This window comes from Trachinotus anak, unplaced genomic scaffold, assembly GCF_046630095.1.
Source record: "Trachinotus anak isolate AG129_WGS33_773 ecotype Australia unplaced genomic scaffold, CSIRO_AGI_Tana_v1 ptg000025l, whole genome shotgun sequence".
Lineage (NCBI taxonomy): Eukaryota > Metazoa > Chordata > Actinopteri > Carangiformes > Carangidae > Trachinotus > Trachinotus anak.
In genome coordinates, this window is record NW_027273876.1 from 7,360,908 (window position 1) to 7,383,795 (window position 22,888).

At 41.3% G+C, this 22,888-nt stretch overlaps 1 protein-coding gene across 1 annotated transcript in view; it reads left to right on the plus strand.

Annotated features, from left to right (window-relative positions):
- Positions 1–22,888, plus strand: part of LOC139608735 (disintegrin and metalloproteinase domain-containing protein 12) — a 72,929-nt gene that overhangs the window by 22,412 nt on the left and 27,629 nt on the right. Inside the window, exons 4-6 of the mRNA XM_071462758.1 lie at positions 13,979–14,057; positions 18,092–18,168; positions 20,135–20,321. Coding sequence (XP_071318859.1) covers positions 13,979–14,057; positions 18,092–18,168; positions 20,135–20,321 — 343 coding nt within the window. The remainder of the gene's footprint in view (positions 1–13,978; positions 14,058–18,091; positions 18,169–20,134; positions 20,322–22,888) is intronic.

Sequence of the window (22,888 nt, forward strand, 5' to 3'; positions counted from 1 at the left end):
TGAAGTTTTTATAACAATAAAAAGATATATTTGTGGTTTAAAGTACCAAAAACCATCTCAGGCTTCTCCCTGTAGCTCTAGCAACAACAGATCAGTGAGCCAATCAGAAGAGAGGGTCTGAGCAGATTTCACGTAAACACGTTGTGACATCACAAAGTCATGGAAGTCCTGACAGCTCATTTTAAGGCAAAGTTTCTGAATATGTGCTGTGTACATTTCTCTGTGGACTGAGCGCTTTGATACTTTCCTAGTATTAATATAGAACCTAGACCTGCTTTATAATCAAAAAAGACATGGAAATCTCACTTTAAACTGTATAAATACTGCATATTCCTTTGCACACTATTGTAAAAAGACAATTGGTCTTTTTAATCACAAAACTTTCATCCTGCAAACAAATGGGCGAATAACATTTTCTGGTGTGCTTCCTCATGTTGAATACTTTGCTAGCATTTTAGGTTTTAAAATTAGAAAGATAAATCAATGAAAATTCATTCTGCATTAGATTATTCACTGTGATTATATGACAACAACTACCAAACTTTTTTTATGTTCAGAAAACACAAATGAATAAAAGAACCTGTGAAGACACTGCATCATGCAAATATGTCTTTAAAAGAGGAGGATTTTGTAGCACTAAAGTTCGTTTCAGGATGTGTTAGCTGAGGCCACTCTCTCATTGTCTTTCTTTTGTGTGATCTTTCCCTCAGATTATCCATCTTTCTGTGTTTTTCTCTGGCTCACAGTCTCTCCCTTTCACCTATTTAAGCAAACACTGTCCATAAATTCAAGTGAAATCTCATTTTCTCAAGGCTCTGGGGTGCCAAATGGAATAAACAAAAGCAGCCAAAGTTTTTGACCTCTGTGGCTGCTGACCATAAAGATAATCAGTCCGGCTTCACAGTCCTGGCTTCCACCCTCCCTCTGACAGACAGACAAATAGATTTGCTGCAGTTACAGTGAGTGTGAGTTAATGTCAGCCGAGAGGGAACGCTCGCTCTGCTCGACCTCCATCCTGTTCTCTCCGTTCTCACAGTTGACTGACCTTCATATGACCAGCTCTCCCTGCGTGTTGGGGTCACTGACTGAGCGAAGAAGCCACGCGTGGTCATCAGTCAGACGGTCAGATTTGGGCTGAAGGAAGCCTGTCTCTTTCAGCTGATCTTGCTGATTTTTTTTTTCCTCCATCTGTTGCCCTACACATGCTCATGCAGAGCACTGTCCTTGTGAAAAATGAATGCTGGATGGAAAGCAAAAACAGCATCCGCTCCAGTTGACTAGCACAGCAAAAAAACACCAGCAGCAGTTTCCCCTTCTTGCTCTAAAAAAAAAAAAACCTCTGCCGATGAACCTCTCCAAAAATGGTGAATTCATCTTCATTTTTTCCCATTTGTGTTCCTGCTTTTGACTCATTTAGAACTTCAAATCCGTGCAAGACTCAATGGGAAACCTGTGTAGGAGTTAGAGTTCAGATGCCTCTTTCATCGCTAAATTTAGCTTCGTGATAAAAGGAAATGGTGCAGAGAAAGTCAGGGACCTGGAGCACGAAGTCTTCCCTTGACTCCTTGTCATGCAGAAAGCAGATGCTTTTCGTTTCCCATCCCACTCGTCATTAAGGTTACGACTCGGTGGCCTCACGGTGCTGAGAGATGGACACACAGGGAGTAGACGGAGGCAGAGGAAGGATGTGTGATGACTGGACTGGACTGTTTTTGCTTTGTCAGATGAGGTGTGAAGGCAGTCAGCCCTCTCCTCTGTCTACCTGCCTCCGTGTCTCTCCCCTCCTCGCTTATTTTCTTGCCGTCAGCAACTCCCTGCTGGGATATGGGACACGGCAGGGTCTCCACTGGTTGGCCCCTGTACTCCTCCTCATTCACTCTCACCTAATCCCTCCAGCACTGGGGACAGGAGTGAGCTGCCAACAACAATAGGGGCTGCCAGGGTTTGATGAAGAGGCTGTGGAGTGTTTCGGGGTGTAGGGACCCTGTGGAATCGAGGCCCGAGTCCATGACACAGTTGCCTTAAAATCATCAACAGAGTTTGGTTTCTGAGGCTAAGGGGTCACGGGTAGGTTGTAAATTCACACAGGGTTAAGCAGGAAACTGCATTCGTTGACACATGAGCAGAGAGAACAGCTATAGGTTGTCTTTCCCGAAAAACAACAAGCCATTTGTTTATTTGGCAGGAAATCCAGTTGTCTGATGTAGGCACATAGCTGCTGCTGTTGAGGACACTTTTTTTTTTTTTGCACATTCGGGGATTTTTTAAGATATGTTGAAGAAGTAGTTCAACAATTCAGGAAAAACATTCATTCGCTTTTCAGACAAAAGATACATGAGCAGATCGATGCCACTCATATCTGTCAGTTGAGTATGAAGCTGGTGCCAGCATCTGGAGACTTGTCATCACTGTGAGATTTTCAGGCAAAAGGTGGAGCCTCTAGGAAGTTACTACACCCAACCAGGAAATACCTCCACACATAATCTGACATACAGTCACAAACAGACAAATATACATTCCAGTTTTTCATGGAAAAAAATAAAAAAATAAAACGAGATTAGACTTAATTAATGAACTTTGGATGTGCTGCTAGGCAGATGTTGAGGCTAGCTGTTTCACCCCATTTCCAGTATTTATGCTAAGCTAAGCTAACCAGCTGCTGGCTCTGCCTCCATAGTGTATATACACATCTAACCCTGGGTAAGAAACCAAATGAGTATATCACCCAAAATGTCACACTCACTTTCACATTGTACAATTTCAAATGTGTTTATTTATTGTAATTTGATTGGATGATTCCTTGTATTTTTAAACTCAATATGTTCAAGCCATTGAATGAATAAGTAAATAAGGGATTCAGTAGATTCAACTCTCCAGCAGAGCAGTGTGAAGAGGATGTTTCATCATCCTTCATGTTGGGAAATGAAATTCACAGAAACACACTTGAAAACTCACATAGATAATATGAAAATATTGAGGGGCTTGTGTGTGACTCACAACCTCAGCATTTCTATAGTCCTTGATACTGAGCTGGTCTGGCAGTCGATTTTGTTCAAAGTGCCAATGAAAATTAATAAATGGATATCCTTGTGTGTGGATGCAAATCAACACACACTCACCTTTTATTAATGCTCGATGGGTCATCAATGCTGTAAAAAAAAAAAAAAAAAAAAAAAAGAACAGGCCCCAGCTGTGTGCACCATCTGCACGCGCTGCTGCCTGATGTGATGTTTACAAACAGTCTCTTAGAGACAGCCAGTAATGATGAACTTCTTTTGGTGGATCAGCTGAACAACAGGACCTGCATCCCTTAAGGCCTTAAGGGGAACACGGAGGATCAATGGGTTAGCGGTGAGTTATTGGGTAATCAATCACCAACTTTTCGAAACATGTGGTGAGAGTTGATTTGAGGAAGTGTGACATAATAGAGTCTTTCGTCGGCATTCACTGCAGAAGTCAGTTGTAATGAAAAATTGTAGAGATTTCTGGAACCCATTGTGTTGCTTAATAAATTGGACATGTTATTCCTTGTCTTAGTACAGACCACACCTGTTGCAAACGCATTAGGATTCAGATCTTGCACTCATTACTCTAAAGATTCATATCTCTTTAAATGATTCAGTTGTTTTTGTTCCGGCTCCTCCATCTCTGATCTTGTAACCTTCTCCTGTCAGTCATCTCCTAAAAGAGCACGGGGTCAGGGTGCGACCGCAAATCCACCTAATACATCAAAAGCAGACTTTTACTAGAAAGAGGGAGGACATCTCTGTCAGCGACACAATCAGAAGGGGTGAAAGACATGAAGGGAGGGGAGAGTAAATTTGTATGCAGTCCTTAATTGTCTGATTTCCCTGAGGGCGTGCGAGGCAGGGCCGGAAAGGAAGAGGAGGAGGGTGTACAAGTACAGACAGGTTTAATTAATTGAAATACTGCTTTTTTTTCTGTGTATGTGCGTTTACCTTGTGAAAAGAATGATAGTCTTGATTGTTTGAAGTTCCCTAGTCGCTCATTAGTTCAAGCATGAGTTTGCAATGAATATAGATGCGTGAGCTACAGGCCTTGGGCCAGTTCTTTGCAAAGCATTTGAATTAATGGGAAAGCTCGAAGCTGTTGTATTAGCATGACCCGTCCTGAAAATGACTTTGCATTCACCCCATCTCAGTACCTCCTCCCATCCTCAGCCTTAACCCACATAATGATCTAAAAAAAAAAAATAACCACACACACAAAAATAAACAAAGCAAAAAAAAAAAAAAAAAAGATAGAGAGAGAAATGTGTGATGCAGTTAATTGTTTTGAAGTTGCACATAAAGCTTATTCTTTCCACTTGGAATGTAGCCACAGAGGGGAATATAAATTAAATCTTGTAAATTTCCATATGTGGGCTTTCAGTAGTTCCTGATTTTGCTACAGGCTAGACGACATGAATATCAAAAAAGTGTCTAAAGGGTTGTTTCAACCAAATTACAAAAAATAAATTTTTCTTACTTGTGGTATCAAGCCCACTAACCCAGATTTCTGTCTCCACCTCAGTACAATGGAGATGAATGAAACTGTTTGTGACGCCGACAGTATTTTTTTTAAAAAAACACTCAAATGCTCTTTTTCCAGGAGTAGTGTCCTTGTTATAACCCAGATTATTGGGACTATTTCTGCGATAGAAATTAGTTCCAGTGAAAACATTTTGTTTTAGAGTTTGCACAATACTTCAGGAAAGCATCACAGTTCTATATTTCCTTGTGATTTGCCAATGTAAAAAGCCCAGAGACTTAAATAAGTAGTTTAAGAAATCAGGCGGGGGTGTTGTGGTTTGCTGACAGTGTTGAAAGAAAAGAATGTGTTGCATGATCTATAAGCCATGAGCCTGTATGTGGAGCACAAACACAATCTTCGCTGTGGAAACAGCACATGCAGTGGTGCGTGCATATGTACAAGTGCACACAGACGCTCCCACACGGACGCACATAAATCACACGGAGCTACCAACACATGCACACAAGCAAGGACACTCTCTCTCTCTCTCTCTCTCTCTCTCTCTCTCTCTCTCTCTCTCTCTCTCTCTCTCTCTCTCTTTCCATCTCTCTCCCACACTCCCACACCCCCACACGCAGACACACAACCGGAGCTGGTCCTGAGGGAGATGAAGAGACAGAGCAGAGGCACACTCTCTGCCATAGAGGAACAGAAGCCCCGCAGGCAGATAGGAGTAGAAAGCAGGATGAAGGATCTCCCCTCCAGTGATCCACAGCAACAAAGGCGATTTGAGAGAATGCTGCTTTGGCACCCGGTATAATTAGTTTCAGATAAAGATGTCACTATCCCATGCCACAAAAAAAGAAGGAGGAGAAGAAAAATCCACCTGGGACAAACTGCCAAGACTTGTTATATTTTTATTTGTTTTCCTTCCAATTAAATTTAATTGTTATCATTTGTCTAATTGCAAGCATAAGGAATATTTAAGCTTCGTATTCTACTTGACCTGAAGTGGAGCATTTTGAGTTCACACTGTGCAGATCAACAGCCTTTGATTAGTCACATGTGATTACTTTTCCCTTTCCCTCGGGGATCGGTGATATCACGAGCAATAAAATGACTATTAATGTCTTTTGGGGAGAAATAAAGAGAGGCTTGCCCTGCTGTAAGCCGTCAGTGAGCGGAAGATAATGATTTGCAGGGTGATTGTTGGCACAGACACCATTTGTCCCATTTGGCGTGTGCATGCATGCCTTTGGGTGACAGACGCTGTGGGTGTAAGCGAAAAACATACGAGCCAGATGTGATATGATGTCACATGTTGACAAGTGACAGCAGGCAGAGGAACAAAAAGAGACGTCGTATGGCTCTGTGTAAAAACAACAGACTATATCTGAGTCAAAGTTGCACTTTTCTTGTAGTTACCCCGTTTGACACTGTGTGTGGTTACGCTTTTGTGACTTTTACAACATCCCTGAGATAAGTCCTACAAGCAGACGTCCAATGAGAAGTTAAATAAACATGACTTTTTCAGTATTTAATTCCATTTTCATTGTTCTTGTCAGACTGGAATGATTAGACTGTGTGTCACTCCACATTGAAATGTGGTGCATTGATAGACAGAAGTGTTCCCATAATATGGTGAATGTGAGGGACAGCTAATAGAAAACAAGTCCTCATACCTAAATGACATGTTTGTCTGTGCTGTCCAAGCCCATTACCCATGTGACCATTCCCAAAAACAACTCATGAACGTATCCTGGTCTTCCCCCCGCCGTGGCTAAAATCTCAGTAAGTGAAGGCAACAGAAACTGCTGCTTGGTTAAGATCGTGGTCATGGTTATCAACCACTATCCACAAAGAGCTTCTGCCTAAGAGCTTTTGTGGTGGTTTAAAGGTATCATGCCAGTCCGGCCTTTTTCTATTTAGAGAGTCATTATTCTCACAACACTAAGAGCTTGCTTAATGGAAAACAATAACCACAGGCCTTTCTAAGGCTACCTCCATGCTCCTAGGTTTTAGGTTTAAAATGCATCTCTTTTGCCACCTTTATGCCTGGCGTCCACACTACTCTGGAGTACTCAAGCCCCTAAAACGAAGACTGGACTTGGAAGCACTGCTGGACCTGTTTTAAATTGTAAACTCTGCAGTTCTGTTGTTGTCTGAATGGGCAAAAATAGACACCTTTGGAAACAATGACATAGACACCCTCAGTTGCTCCCTGATTGGGTCATATCAGCCTCAACTACCAGTGGTGAAAGCAACATATCGAAGTCCAAGCGTTGCTGACCTTGTTGTCTTTGCTAGCAGCTGCTGTGCAGGTAAATCCTTCATTTTAAAGCTACAACTGTCTTTGCTCCTCCACATTTGTAGTATTTTCTCCTATTAACCAACTGCAGAGTAGATAAACTGCTTCCCGTTTACACTGGTATGCACTTGCCCAGTGTAGGTGAATGGTGATGTGATATGCATTTTCAGGTGTGTTAGTATGGACGGAGATTATTTCCGATATGGAGCTAAAACGGACATCTGGATGGAGATTAATTTTGTTTTAAAACGTTTTAAAATGAAATTGTAGTGGTGTGGACGTAACCTAAGATGTCAGTTTTCTGGTGAGGACAGCCTTCTAGTTTGTATGTCCACACCGGATGATTCCTGGAAATCTGAGGTTGCTAACGGCACATCTGTTTCCTCTTGGTCCACTGATCACACTATCTTACTTCATGTACATACTCAACCTTTTTAGCTGCATAGTTGTAGTGGTGAGAAAAGAAATTAGAACATTTAAGAAATGATACAATCCATGTTTTGATAGTAACCAACAGGCTTGTGTATCTCGGTATAGTCTCAATCTTCATCTTCACACACTATCAAAGATCAGTGTTGCATTTCTGCCCTAATTCCAATTATCTTATCCATTGTTGGGGTGGTATTCATCATCTCGTCTCTGTAATTGGGATCCCGTGGAGTCATCCATCAAGCAGACATTGCAGAGATGACACTTTATTGATTTCACGGGGCATGCCTGGGCTTAAGCACATCAATCTCTAGGTGACAGTCACTGCAATAATTGCGTGCCACCACTGCTAATGGCTATTCTGTTTGACCATCTCACTGACCAATTAACCGCCCCGGGATGCCACACAGGTGTAAAGAATCATAATAAGGCTGTTATGATTGAAACTGAGACAAAACCCAACCAGACCTGCTGTTTTCGGTGTAAAATAAACATGTGAACCTTTAGTTTTTGCGCTTTCAACACAAGCCAAAACCCCCAAAACTCACACTTTTTGTGTTTTTGCCTCGTCACCTTCGCTGCTGGACTGAATGTTGCCTGTAGAGGCTGGGGTGCCACGGAGCTCCGTGTTAGATCGCTACTGAACATGGCAGCTTATATAAATGAAGTCAAAACCATCTGCCTTGACTTTTGTTGCACTTATTTCCCCTTCCTCCCTCCTTCCTGGGCAGAAATCATTGGCTAGCATGCTCCAACGGGTCTGTTCATGACATGCTTCGTGAAGACTGGGAGTTGCATTGAGCTCAGGGTAAGCAGGGGGAATTCTGCTTCTCTGCTCTACTTGGCACTGGCCCGCAACACTGCCTGATGTCAGACAGATCACAGCCAGGAAGACTGGCCCTCTTCCCTTGCTCCTGGAAAAAAATGTTTCTAACTCTCAGACAAGGTTTTTTTGGCCTGGGGAGGGTTTTGCGCTAATGTAGGTTTTCATGCACATGATCCCACTTTTTCCAAGTGAAGCTGGGTTCTTGCCACTTGCCACATGAAAGCAGAGGGACATTATTACTACCACATTGCCCCATGAGTCTCTATGTTGAAATGCAATGTACTAATTGGAGCTCCTAGATTAGGTTTTACGAGAAACGTATTTCTTTGATGATGATTTCATCTGCTCTAAATGTTTCTATTTACATCTGTTCTAAATAACTTTCCGTTACAGAGCAGGGCTTGCAAGTGTTAGAAAGCTACCATCTCTCCAGAGGCCTAATGCTGACTTTCTCATTTATCATAGTTAACTGTAGGATTCGTCCAGAAGTCCCTGATTAGGTTGTCTGAGTTTAATGAGACACATCGGAGCCTGTGACAGCGAAATCACTGGACATTGATCCAGCTTGTATTTCAGCAATGGTAATGAAGACTATAGTGTCAATGTACTGACCATAGCAAGTGAATTTAGCATATCTTAGCAATTTAGCATCATCTTATGGAATCCAGAAAAGGAAGTCACTGTTTTTTAAATTACTTAAACTATTGTCATTCGAATTGGAAAGTCAGAATTTCCCATTTCTCAGTCAGATATTTCAACTAAAACGCCACATGAAGTCAGGTTTCCGACTGAGAAAGTCCAGGGAACTTCACAACCCCGACCTCGAAAATCAAGATGGCCGCTCTGTGCATAAGTGAAAGCTGTTTAGTAGCACTTCTGTGTTATTTGTGTCTCAGATGTACACACAACACTGTCCAACTGGATATACTGTGCATTGATATCAACTGGCATTGCTAACAATATCAAGCAGCAATACGAACAAGCCTCAGACTTGTACTGGAACACAGTGAACTCGGGTGTGATATCATTCCCTGCTCTGACTTCCAAGGTAAATGGCACGCAGCATGAGCGCTAACCTTTTCTTTGCTAAGCCTGGTTGGATACCTTGTGAAGAGAGCAGGGAGAATAGTTGAAAACACATTAGTGACTGAAAAAAAATCGTTTTTTTTTTCATTCTGCCAAATAGAACAGATCTATGATGCCCACACCGTGGGCAAGCTCGATTCTACTATAGATTATTTTTCTCACACTTTTGCCTCTACATCTCTGTATTTAAGACACCTGACAGCAGTTTTATAGGGAACACTTTCTTTCTCACAATAAGGTTTCCCTTCCTCATCTTGGCCTGCAGTCACAAAATCAATTCAGCGTTTTGTTGTCCTTCCAAAGTTCGATCAAAAGTGTCCCAAGCAGTTTGAACTCTCCTCTCTCCCATGGAGAATGTTTTTATGGCCTGTGCGGGACTGTGTTTCAGCTCTAGTTTTTAAGACAAGACTGCATGTACAATCTTGAGTCATAATCAATAAAAAGAAAAAAAAAACAATGTACATTAGCATATAAAAGATGAAAAACTCTTTCTTCTGCATGACTGCTTGATGGGATGTTTGACATTCAGTCAGGATCTTTCTTTCTAGGTCATATGCAGCACAAACCTACAAACGAGACCTCCCTTTTGCCTTTGATTGATTAGGGCGCTGACTCCAATTCATCAGGCCTGTTGCAATTAATATATCTCACACATCTCTCCATTTACTCCCCTCGCATACAAGCAGAACAAACAATCACAATGACGAAACATGTAGCAGAAAGATGGAATTTGTTGATAAATCACCAAAGTGATTAATTTTTCCCTTTTAGCGCCATCATATTGTCTCAATTACAACTTACACTGCAGGGAATGTGCTGGAATTGTTAGTCATGACATTTATTTCTGTATGTGAATCTATTCCATTTAGATAAGACGTTGCGTAAATCCTGGTGTTATTTCCTTATACAAAGACAGACAGATGAGGCTGACAATGTTGAAGAGATACAACAGAAAGAATATGATAATTTAATGCAGGAAGAAGAGAAATGACATTTAGTAGCTGGCACTCAGGATTAGGTTGAAGTGACTTCATTGTCTTTCTGTCTGTGTTGTCAAATCTACTGACAGGCAAATCTGACTCTTTTCCCTCATCTAATATATTTTCTTTCAGAAAGCTATTTTCAGCCCGGAGACAGCATGACAAGATGTAAACATAACAACTGTAATTATGGATATTGCACCTGTCTAACTGCTGCAGAGAAGTTAACAAATATTTCTTTGTCAGAGTTTTAGACAAGTTCATGCAGGAGTAGAAAAACATTCAGTGATATTATCTCCTGTTGTGTCACACTTACAGTTTCTGAGGTTGCCTAGGTGTCAGGCTGCCTACACTCGGGGCAGGTTCGGTGGCATTAACAACCCAAACGTGGCATCTTCTTGTTGCCTCATGGTGCCTCTTTCCGGTGCCGACGCCCCGTCAGTCAGTCAGATGGAGCCCTGCTGGTACCGTCCCGTGGGTAATGCATTTCAAATGCGGGGCGCAACCCCCTGTCCACTTCTTTCCCCCATGCCTCATTAACTTCCCACTGATTGATAAATAGTGAACTGCTGCTGCCATGTGGGGCAGGGGGCTCATGGAATTAGACAAATTATATCGTCTGCTGGCGGGAGTTCATCACTCAGCAGGGATGAGATGAACCTTTAAGTATTTCTGCACTTTTTAACTCACTGTCGCAAATAGTCTTTGTGATGTTCCACGGTATGTTTTCCTTGCATGTGTGTTGTGCAGATTGCAATTCTCATGTGGTCTAAGTGGTCTGAGTCTATTTTAAAGCAACACACAGATGCTCATCTGAACACTGATATATTTGCATTTGCATTTCCTCATGAAGGTACATGTGTTTGCCACAGTTGCCAGGAAATCCCTAATCTTGGAACCTATGACTGAAGGAGTTACTAGCCTAGAAGGTAGAGACAAGCCAAATCAGTTACAAATCCAGTGGTGTGCTAAGGTCAGCATTAACAGCAGTATATCAGCCAAAGATTGGCAGTGACAAACCTGTCTTTTTGAACTCCTGGCCTCTCATTTACTACCGATGGTTTATCTGTGACATGATCAGTCATCTGTTTTGACACACCACTGTCCTCCCTGTCCTGCTTTTGGCACTTCTACTGCTTCACAGTACGTAGAAAATTTGAGAACACCTGTGCAAGTTGCAAAGATGGAAACAACTTCTGCTTCTGTTCCTCTAGAAACACCACAAGGAGGCCAATAATTATCATGATATGCTTAAATGCAGTTGTGCCGGGGCTGTTTTGAAAACTCTTCTTGCTGGTGCATTCAAGGATGCTCTGACATTTGAGAGCGTCAACTTAAATGAGCAGAAAACAAAGGCAGGGATTGCGTTCTCCCTTTTAAACAGACTGGTGCCATTAGCTAATGTCTTTGCTGTGATCCTCTAAGATTTGATCAGATACCCTGGAGTGACATTGGTTTAATTCCTGCAACGACTGTGTTTCCTCTCCTTAAGCAAGTCACTAACATCCCTCCCATGTTCATTCATTGAAAGTCACAAAAAAAAGTAACATATGGATGACACATGGGTGTCTGCGACATGTTCTTGTATACCCACACTCTCCCAGAGTGCAAAGACAAGCAGTGAGGCACACACATACACACACTCACCACAATGGATTGTCTGTTGTGGGCAGATGTTGAGGTTCTGTGTCCGACCGAGAGCGCAGACCTAATTAAGACTGAAGAAACACATCATTTTATTTGGCGCGCTCTACTCTCGGGCCTCACTTTGATCCAATGATTATTACCAGCTCTTTGGCTCTACAGAGGAGTAGAGGGCGGGGAAGCATTGTGTCTCATGCTGACAGCTCCCAAACAAAATAACCCCCCTCCCCAGGTTGTTACAGCTGACACTCCCAGCTGGGTTGTCAGTGGTGAGGTCAGTAAGAGAATCCAGCTGCCTGCTGAGGTTTGTTCCTCTGCTGTGGATTAGCACCAGCCAACCTTCTGCTGGTATCCTGCAGTGTGATACTGTACATGTGCTCGCTGTGAGTACAGTACATGGACACATAAACACTCTCATCCTCACTTGTAATCACGAACGCAAACACATATGCTCATGCTGTGATAATCGACCCACATTGCTTTATTGGATTTCTCTTTGTTTGTTAATCTTTCTCTGCTGTTGATCCATCGTCCCAACAGCTGAGTGTCCTTCTCTAGAGAAAGGAGCAGTGCTCAATAACCTGTTTAGGTGGCGAGAAGGGCAGCCAACATCATAGTATGGCTGCACTGGTATAGAGGTTTTTGTCTTCGAGGTGTCAGGACAGCACAGCATACCTATCACCCCATATAGGCTTGAAAAGGCCACAGGAGGCTCTGAAAGGTTTGTATTTTGCTGGTTGAAGGACTTGAGCAACAGTTGGAATGGATTTTAATGAGCCACAGCACAAAGGAAATGCATCAAGTGTCCCAATAAACTTCTCTAAGCAAACTATTGTGGCACTATCCACTTTTCCATTGTTTATCCATATGTTCAGTATGTCCCAAACACTGATAGTTTCTCCAAGGCAGTTTTCCGCCAGAATGTCTTGGCTACATACCATAGCTGCCTGCGAGGAACTGTCCTCAGATTCCCTGATGTGGGTACAGTGTGATTAGTTTTCCCAAAAACATACATGGACAATGAAAAGTTATTGCTCTGGTGAAGAGTTGGAAAACATCATAGCAGTTTCTTCTTTTACGATTCCTCTCTCTTTCCTGACAAAAAATAGAGAGAAAATATTCTTTTGCACACCCTAACACAGGTGTTAATGCTCGCTAATGTCACATTGGTCTGCAGGAAGCTGTAGCTACTTTACAAATAAAGCCCTACAGCAGTAGCCTGTTGGAAAGCTTTAACTGTGAACAGGAGCTGTTATTTGTTAAAAAATAAATGAGGTTACTGATAAACTTAATTAACAAGACTAAGAGTCGACAGCCGTCCAGCGCTGTGCGGCTGCGCAACAGCACATTAAGCTGAATGCTAATGGCAGCATGCTAGTATACCATGAGGATGCTGCTAATGCTGCTAATGGAAGATCAACCAACAGACCAACATTGTTTTCCCTAGAGCTATGCCGTTAGCATCGGCATTAGCATTAGCAACTACAGCTTTGCGTCTGAACAGTAGTGTTGCCTAAGTGTTGCCAGAGATAAGTTGGCGCTCTGTTAACATTAGAGAAAAAGGCAGGTGGTACCGCAGGATTGCAGTCATGTGGTAACCTCCCCAGCCCTACATGACAGTAACCACGTAGAAAACTGGAAAGGAATTGTAAGAAGGAAAGAGAGCAGTGCAGCATCCATCTGTTTGCCTGCAGCAGAGATTTGTTGTGTTGATTTATTGTGCTTTCTAGACATAAACTGTAAATGGATCACTTGATTACCTCAAAGAGTCACTTTATAGCGTTATTGATTCCCATCTGGAACCAAAAATGATTTCTTCACCGTATTCCTGTCAACGTAATCTCCCCATTCGCATTTCTATCAGATCATACTACAATGTCCATTTGCTCATTATTGTGTGCAATGTGTAAGCTAATTACTGTTCTGCCGTATCACAATGAGTTATGGATTGATATTGAATGCTTCTTCGTGGTGCATGCATGTGGCGTGAAAGTGGTTTAATAGAATACGCAACTGCAGCCTTTTTATCTGTTTTCTTTCCCACTACCTACAGCTGCTCAGTTCAATTTATGTTCTTTCAGAGTGGGGTTAAGTTTTAAATCACATCAGACTGTTTATCTTTCATGCAGGTCTGGAAGTGTGGAATGGCCTAAGACACTGTGATTGATTTTTTCAGATAAAGCCCTTTAGGGTCACTTCTGAGTGTTTGTTGTCTTTGTTTATCCTTTCCAGGGGCCTGTTTGCAAGTAACTACACAGAAACCCATTACCTGGAAGATGGCCATCCGGTCACGGGCTCTCACAACTTCACGGTATGCTTTAAACAACTTTTTATTTTCTGTTTGGTTTTTTTATTTTATTTAATTTATTTTTTTAGCGGACACAACAAACTTATGATCTTGAATCTGTGATGTTTTCTTTTTTATCACACAACCAGCAGCTTTTATGAATGTTGACCCTCTGTGGGGCTGTTCTTCTTGTCGGGTTCTGCTTCATTGTGCTCCTATTAGGGTCAGGGAGGAAGTAAAGAAAAATTGATGTTGCAGTTAGACCTACTTTTAAACCTCCTGGAATTGGGCAGTCGTGCGCATAAAGAAGCCCGTGTAGGTGAGTGGGCCCATTTTCGTTGTCTGCAAGCAGATTCATATTTGATGAAATAAAAGGTGGACAGAGGTCAGAGAACAGACTCAATTTGAGGGAACAGCGCAAGTCTTTCATAATGGATAAGCATAAACCCGTCCCCAAAATGGTTTGTTACACAGGTCTGCAACTGAAAACTGAAAAAACTGAATTAGTGAACATCTACGTGCACTTCAAAAGTCACACTGATATATAATATTCAGCATCTATCATTGTACTTTATGAGCTTAGTACTTATTATATTGAGATCACATTCTATATCTAAAATACATCTGTTAAGTCTGTCAAATGACTAACTGTGCATAGCTTTTGACCAAAGCTCCAACAGGGTACATTGTCATCTTTTTTTCTTCTCTTTTGTTGGTAATGAGTTAATTACTTAATTAATTTTACTCTCTGAATTGTGTTTTTCCATCTGCTCAAGTTTGGGGTTTGGCTTCTTCCAGTTTCTTGTGATTTGCGTCACTATTGTGATTCTGGAGACTGTAAATGGCAATTTCTCATCTTCATTAAGCTCCTCAAAAAATGTTCTGCTTTCAAATACAATGGGTCTTTGAAAACATCCTCCATGGATCCATAAATATCCTTCTCTTGAAGGGTATTTATGATTATTCTTCTCTTGAAGGATGTTTATTTTGGTTCAGAAACAGCCCAATTATTAGGAAACAACACATGCACTACACTGTGATGAATGACTATGATGTGGCTGGATCATGTGGAACAGTTTCTACGCCTCAAAGCTTCCACCTGCTTGCCTGATTTCAGGGATATGATTATCTGCAGTTTGGAAAGCAATTAAACGTCTAATTTCTGTTCAGATAACCAGAAAGCATAATAATAGACAGCCTGTGAGGTCTGTGTACAAAATGCGTGGCCTACTTATGGCTGAAATCCACAAAAGAGGAGATTAATGTAATTCAATAATGGCCAACCCACACAGTAAAATGAACAATGTTTTCCACTGGAGACTGGAGCTGGACCATTGCTGGCTGGGCTCGGCCAGCTCATCAGAATTGCTGCCATTCCAGAGCACAGAGACAATGAAGAAGTTGTGGCAGGTCAGCTCAGGGTGGACTCTGATACACTGAGACTATGACTTAGATAGCTAGCACATGGCGTGAATTGATGGTTAGATGGATGCATAAATATGGGACTAGAACTAACAGGTGTTTTCAGCATCAAGAATAACGGATTAGTCAAAAGCATTCACATTTGAGAAGCCAGAACCAGCAGATGTCTGGCATTTTTGCCACATGTTTACATCGAATGACTTCCTAGTGATTTTGTGTCATGCTCCAATCAACTAATCAGTTCTGCACAAGATGGATGGAAAGTTTTAAAAGCTGTATGAATCACTGCCGGTTGCCTATATCTACCTGCTCCATGCCTTACCAACTTGGGAACTAACTGACCTCCTCTCATTCCTCTCTCATGACCACAGCCAGCTCTTCATGGGAGGGTCTTTTTACTGGAAACAACCAGATCTGGAGAGACTGATCCGTAGTTAATTTATTTGTCCTGACGGCAGGGAGGAGACTGATATAGTGATCTGGGCAGGGGATCTAGAGGGTTCAGTTCTGTGTCAAAGGCAAGGTACTGCTGGGAGTGACTTCAGCATGAGTCAGCCCTCCCTTCCTCGGTTCCCTCTGTCTGTTTTACATCCTCTCCCTTTCTCACTAAATCCGTCCATATATAATACAATAAATTAGTGCCATGTGCTGTAACAAAAGCCACCTACTGGGAATATGAATCTCTAGCATGGATATTAAGGAGTTCACTTGGAATAATAAATGCATAGTTATGATAAACAATGTTCACGCACAGGTTGCCTCCCTCAATAACCTGGGTATTAGTTATTAATCTTCCTTATTTCAGATCTGAAGGCGTTAGCACTTTCCCTGCTCATTTCTTTCTGCAAAAACCTTAGAAACAGAAAGTCTATTCCTATCCCTTATATCGATGCATCACAGTCATGATCTCATCAAAGAAACATGAGGTGGTAGCATTAACTGAGTGTAATAAAACCAGGCCTTCTCCTCCCTACTGCACTAAAATTTCATATTTCATGTAATGGGTTGACGTGTCTGTGCACCTTTTTACCTCAGTGTAATGGATTGTTCTCTTTCAGCACACCTCTAGGTGGAGATATGGAAAGTGGCCATATAGGTGACTTGCAAGGTTTTGGGTTCACATCTTGAATGTCTTCTGATAAACATAAGAATAGGGGGGGGAAATGTGATTTCAGTGGCTTTGGTGCCAGATGGGCTGGTATGAGAATTTCAGAACTGCTGATCTCCTGGGGTTTTCATTCACAACTCAGAAGCGTTCACTCAGAATAGTGTGAAAAGCAAAAAAAAAAAAAAAACATTCAGTGAGTGGCACTTATGTGGATGGAAATGCCTTGTTGATGAGAGAGGTCAGAGGAAACAATGGCCAGAATGGTTGGAGCTGACAGAAAGGCTACAGTAACTGAGATAACCACTCTTTACAATTGTGATCAGCAGTAAAGCATCTTTGGATGTTCAATACTCCAAACCTTGAGCTGGATGGGTTAGGGCTACAACAGCAGAAGACCATGTCGGGTTCCACTCATGTCAGTCCAGAACATAAATTTGCATTGGGCAAGCAAAATGTAGCCTGGTCTGATGAATCTGGATGGTAGCAGATGGTAGAGTCAGAATTTGGCATCACCAGCAAAAATCCATGGACTCAACCTGTTCATGGTTTTGTGAGCATGAGTGACCCCTCTCACATTACACTTACTCATTTGATCTGTTTTTGATCTGAAAAATATTGATTAAAGCAGGTTTTAGTATTAAAGTATTTATAACCTGTTGTGTAAACTTGTCTTTAGCTAAACCAAAATTGATTTGATGGATTGTTTAAGCAATGAGATTCGAGAAAATTCTATTGAACCTCAGCCTTATTTTGGGTGGTAAGACTGAAAGACACCCTTTACCAATGCTGCTTTAAGTAGCTCATGCCAGAAGTGAAAAAACATGAATTGGATTATGATAGGTTATTGCAGAATAACTGTGAAGAAGTTTCGTGATGCAAGATTAAGCAAGGATTCCCTTTAATTCCAGACACACATTCAGACCATTAATGTGCAAAATCAGCAGCCTTTGGAGGTTAGCCATGCTGAAGGAGGCTGGCCATTGAAATTTACTGCCTGCACACTATATTTAGAGGCAGTCAAAGAGGGGTGGAAAACCCACATTTCCTTGTTATGCAGAACAGGATGGCAGAGGGGCCACTAGTCAGACCTCACCTGAGCAAGGCTGTCTGACTGTAGCAGAAGGACTGTTTTCACTCTAAACCAGACACTTCCTCCCCACCCTCTCGCTGCCAGGCCTGGTTCAATAAACATGGCTTTAATTCACTTTTGTTACTCCCTGCTACAGCTTGACAGGTGGTCCATGAAAGCGGGTACCTGGGAATGCAGCAGCAAGCAAAGAGCAGGGAAATGTGAAACTCGCACAGATTTCAGCCATCATTAGCCTGTGGTGATGAGTGGGAATGGCTCCTGCTAACCCTGCAAAAAGCTATTTCCCCGGAGTTAATTGGCTCATATTTCACCTTTATCAGCTGGGACTGGTGTTGTTGAACTGTGTTTAAACCTGAACAGGTTTTTTTTTTCACATTAGGTCCATTCTTCCTGTGTTGAATTTTAAATCTTGAAGTCTTTTTGTTTGTATTTCTGCAGGCAAACTGCTACTACCATGGTGAGGTGGAGGGTCACGTCAACTCGGACGTCAGCCTCAGTACCTGTGCTGGGATTAAGTAAGTGTGTCAGATGCTCATTTTTTAAATTTCTGTCGTACCAGTAACACTGGGCTAAAGCCTCTGTCATAAAGTACAGAAGCAGCCAGAAAGCAAAAGCTTTATTTCACTGACTCTCCCTGCTGTGGTGACGAGGGCACATTCATGTAAGTAATACCAGAAGTGTTTTCAAGTCTGGGACAAAGTCAGATTTGAGTTCAAGTCAAAATTGCACGCCGTTCAATGCAAGTCAAAGTCAAGTCAAGTCACAAGTCTTCACAAGTAAATTAATAATTAAGATACAAGTCGTTCAGGTCTTTGAATGTTTACCATTAAAATGATAGCTTTTATATATTTGTGTTTTTTTTTTTTTTTTTTTTTTTGTTTGCTTTTTTGACGGACAGGTCGCATAACCAAATATTCATGGAAAATGCATCTGTAAGGCCTACCCGGCACTGTCCTCATCATTTTTATTGGTCCTGGATTTTTACCAAGTAAACATGAGACTTGAATGTTTTTGCTTTGAAGTCTCAAATGAGTCAAGCTTCACTGGAGTCAGGTCCAAGTCAACATTGTCTCAAATGAGACACAAACAGCCAGACGATCACAAAGGTTTTAAACAAACCCCAAACTTAAAGTAAATTTCTAACCAGACTGTTATTATAACATCCATAACAATTTACAGACCAACTTCCTTGTTCAGTTTTGGTCTAGCTCACTTGCTATAGTTGTGCATCCACAGAGTTTTTCCTGTGCAATGAGGGAGTGTTACACACTTTCTGGTGTTCAGTTTTAGTCCAACCTTCAAATGAAGTCAATAAGATTCTAAATCTAAACCTCTTTTATCAGTTAATGGTGAGCACAGTGTTGTGAAAAGCGGTGAAAATGATGCCAAAAACAGAGCCATGCTGTGATAAACTGCAACTAGCCTTAAAGGAGCTACCTGTAAGTTTTGCTATCGCTACATAGCTAACGTTAGCAATAACAGCTTGTGTAGCAACTGCAAAACTTAAAAGTAGCCCCTGTATGTCATAAGTCCCAGGTTGCCAGCTTTGAGGAATAGTTTTCAACAGGTCTGTCGAATGTTTTTTTTCTATACTAAGAAGCTGACATGAAACCCTGTATACTGTTGAAAAGCAGTAGGCTAAACTTGACATACTGTAAGGCTTTAGACAAGTGAGGAGTTTCAGTGTTGGAAAGACTGTGTTTGCAGATGTCAGACAGGAGTAATGATTGCAGTAATACCACTAGACACCATCAGGAATGTTTTCACGAACCAGCCAAACCCTCTGCTGAGTGATTTGCCTGATTGTGACGCCCTTGCTGCTGACCTTGGACTGAATATTTATTTATTTATTTATTTATTTACTTGAGTTTTTCTGCAACCTGTGTGCACGACGACAGATTTTTTATTTTATTTTTTTGATTCGGCTACACGTCGCTTGGCCTGTTCTCTGAGACAAATTGTTTTTGGTTTGCGTTGGCAGTGCTTATGCTTTTGGGGGAGCTCAGTATGAGCTCATGTGGTTGTGAATATTGTGCAAGTTTTGTGAGAATCTCAGAGTTTATTCAGACCCAGTGCATGAGGATGTCACTTTAAATCATAGAGGCCATTGTTAAATCATGAGAAAAGTTAAGAAAGAGGAAACAATGGCCACAACAATGGAAAAACTAAGAGATAGTAGGTCTCTATGCAGAATGTCTGCCAAGTGCTCATTCAAGTGGTAGCCAATATTATTCCACTGCGTGATACTGACTGAGTGCACTCATCACTGATGATGTATCTTTTCCGGTTATATTAGGATGTCACACATAAATCAGGCTCACTTTTATATCTAAATTAATATTCTGTTTTTTTTTTCATTTATCTGATATTTTTCAGTCTAATTCCAGTATTTGAATAATGCAAAAACAAATAAATAGATATGATGCTGCACCTTGCCAACCTTTGAGAGATCTTTCCATGCACTTCCTCTTCTCTCTGCAGGGGTTTCATCTCTCTTGAAGGCAAATCATATGTACTGGAACCATCTGCTGATCACACTGATGGCACTCACTGGATCTACACAGCTGAACACCTCAATTTTACTCCTGGAACCTGTGGCCACGATTTTAACATATCTTATCCCACTGAATATGCAGACAGCAGCCCATTCAAGGCTTTCAGCACAAGGGTAAGGATTATTAAACTCTATGCAACTTCACCTCCAGGTACAAGTAAACTGTGACTGTACTGACACTGTGATTTGCCAGAATCTACCTTCAAGATTTCTTATTTCATTTACATGTTGACAGTAGAGAGATGACAGGAAATGAGGAAAATGAGATATGGGAAGTGACATGCAACAGAGGTCCTTGGTTGGACTCGAGCCACTTAAGTTTTCTGTTTAAACCTCACAAGGTCTTCGACAGGTCAAATAGATCCAACTTTCACTATAAACAGCCCCTTGAAAGTATATCAATGTGCCCTGCATCTACTGTATAAACAGTGAGTATTATCAGTAAATCCTTTTCATAAATACTCTTCTTACCTATATATATTAATGAGGTTACATTAAACTGCAGGGTTGTTTTTTTTATATAGTTATTGTGGGTAGCAATGTTGGTCAGTTGACCACAACTCTTGGATGGATTTCCTTGGCATGAAATTTTGCAAAGCATGAATCCTAATCACTTGGCGATCACTTAAGTGAAATATCTCAATTATTTATAATCTCAACATTTTTTTAATTCCAATGAAATTGGTACAAGTAATACATTTATTTTCCTTTCAGGATGAATTGAATGATCCTCTGATTTGGCATCTAGCACCATTACCATTTAACAAACAGCCAAAGTGAAAAATGTTCTTATTGCTTGGTTGTCAGTTTAGAAAATACGGTCCTTCAGTAGATATTTCTAAACTTAATCTGTGTTTGGATCCCATCTGCACGGAATTAAAAACATCGCTCACCTCAACCCTCTTTAAAAAGATCATTTGCAATGTAGATATTTTTAAGTGGGCTGTATATCTTTTAGAAGCTACTACTTGTTGAATTATTCACTCATTCCTTCCATCTGATCTGACAGTGTCCATTAGTGATGTGGAGTGTATGGAGAGCGCGGCTTGATAAACGCCCGTGGAAAGTACACTGGCTGCTAAGTGGCAACATTTGCTCTGAACGTGAGATCAGACTGCAGGCTTGTAGATCATGCCTCAAGCAGGACCTGTCCATCCAGAATTAAACAGATTGCTTTTGAGAACCCCCCCCCATCCAATACCCTGCACTCTGCCTCTTACTACCCCACTGCTCATAGGGATAAATCATAACAGCCATGGTCCCAAGGAGTCTCTAGCCTCATAGGATTGAGCTTTAAAGATGATGAGCACTGGTGAATGGAAAACACAGACTCTATACTGATCTCTATCTGCGTGTTGAAGGATGACAGGAGTGGACGAACAAGGGTGATTTATCAGGTCAATACAAAGAGACACAGAGATAGGTGGTGTCGAAGATGAAACATATGTTCCAGGATACAAAAGCAGGGTAAGCACACATATAATAGTAATGCAAGATAAATATGGGGGACTTTCCATTTTCTTAAAACTGATTTTTATTGTTTCCAATTGTTAAATCATTTCGTTAACAATAGATTGAGATTGAGTGTGTTTTTGGGAAGCAGGCCGAACACATGGCCGTGCTGGCTAAAGTATCCAACCCTTTCACATTATTAGTTTTTATTTATTCATGCAGTAATAGGGATTTTCCTGGTGTTTTTATTGTACTGTTTGATTCCTGTTGGTGATTATAGTGCTGGCTTCAGTGGCAACTATTGTCTTTGGTGTTAAGAGGGCTGCAAAGATTCAGCAGGAGCGATCAAATCTTGACAACAACACAATGCAGAAGTTGAATACGAAGGAAACAGAAGGTGAATAAGATAAGAAAAGAAGACAGGAGAAAGGCTTATATTGATGATTTATACCAATGAGAAAAGTAGGGTTTAATTCTCCTGCGTAAAAGAGTTTTTTCAGTGTATTTTAATATGTTTTATCTGATCTCAATGTCCCTTTTCATTTGTTTAAAATACTACATCCATTCCTCTCCTAACACAGCGAGAGATATCAGAGTTAGAAGAGAAAACATCTCTACTAAGTGAAGACAGATGTGGTTTATAAGGGAGGTGGTCAAACATGGTAATCCCATAGGTGATTAAAAAAGTGAAAACAGATAAGATAGCGAGTGTTAGTTTCAAAAGTTGTTGTAGGAAAGAGAAGGTAAATCAAAAAGTGAGAGCTGGACCTGGTGGCATGCGTGCACCTCGGCTTGGTACACAGGGTCACCGAGGTGTGCTGCTGCTTTGATAAGCTGCCATGTGCCCTGCTTGAGGGCCTGAAGATAAAGAGGCGTGTTGGCAGGGTGCCCCTGGATGATGAGAGTCAGATGGGGTAGAGAAGGGTACAGAGATATGATGGCTAGCTGTCAGGAGGTGCACATCAACAACTTAAGGTTCCTGCAAATCTCCATTGTCGCAAAATTAAAATGTGACTGTGCAAGACGTTAAACCTCAACACAACATGCAACAGCATTTTACAGTTGAAGCAGAATATTGGACCAGAACATAATATGTGACGGGATCATGTCTGAAATGGACTAAAACATATGGATTGAAAGGACTACAACAGCAGGTGGATGTGAGCCTAAACTGAGTAGCATTTGTGTATTGTGCGTTGTGTATTACATGTGGTAAAGAGAATCTAATC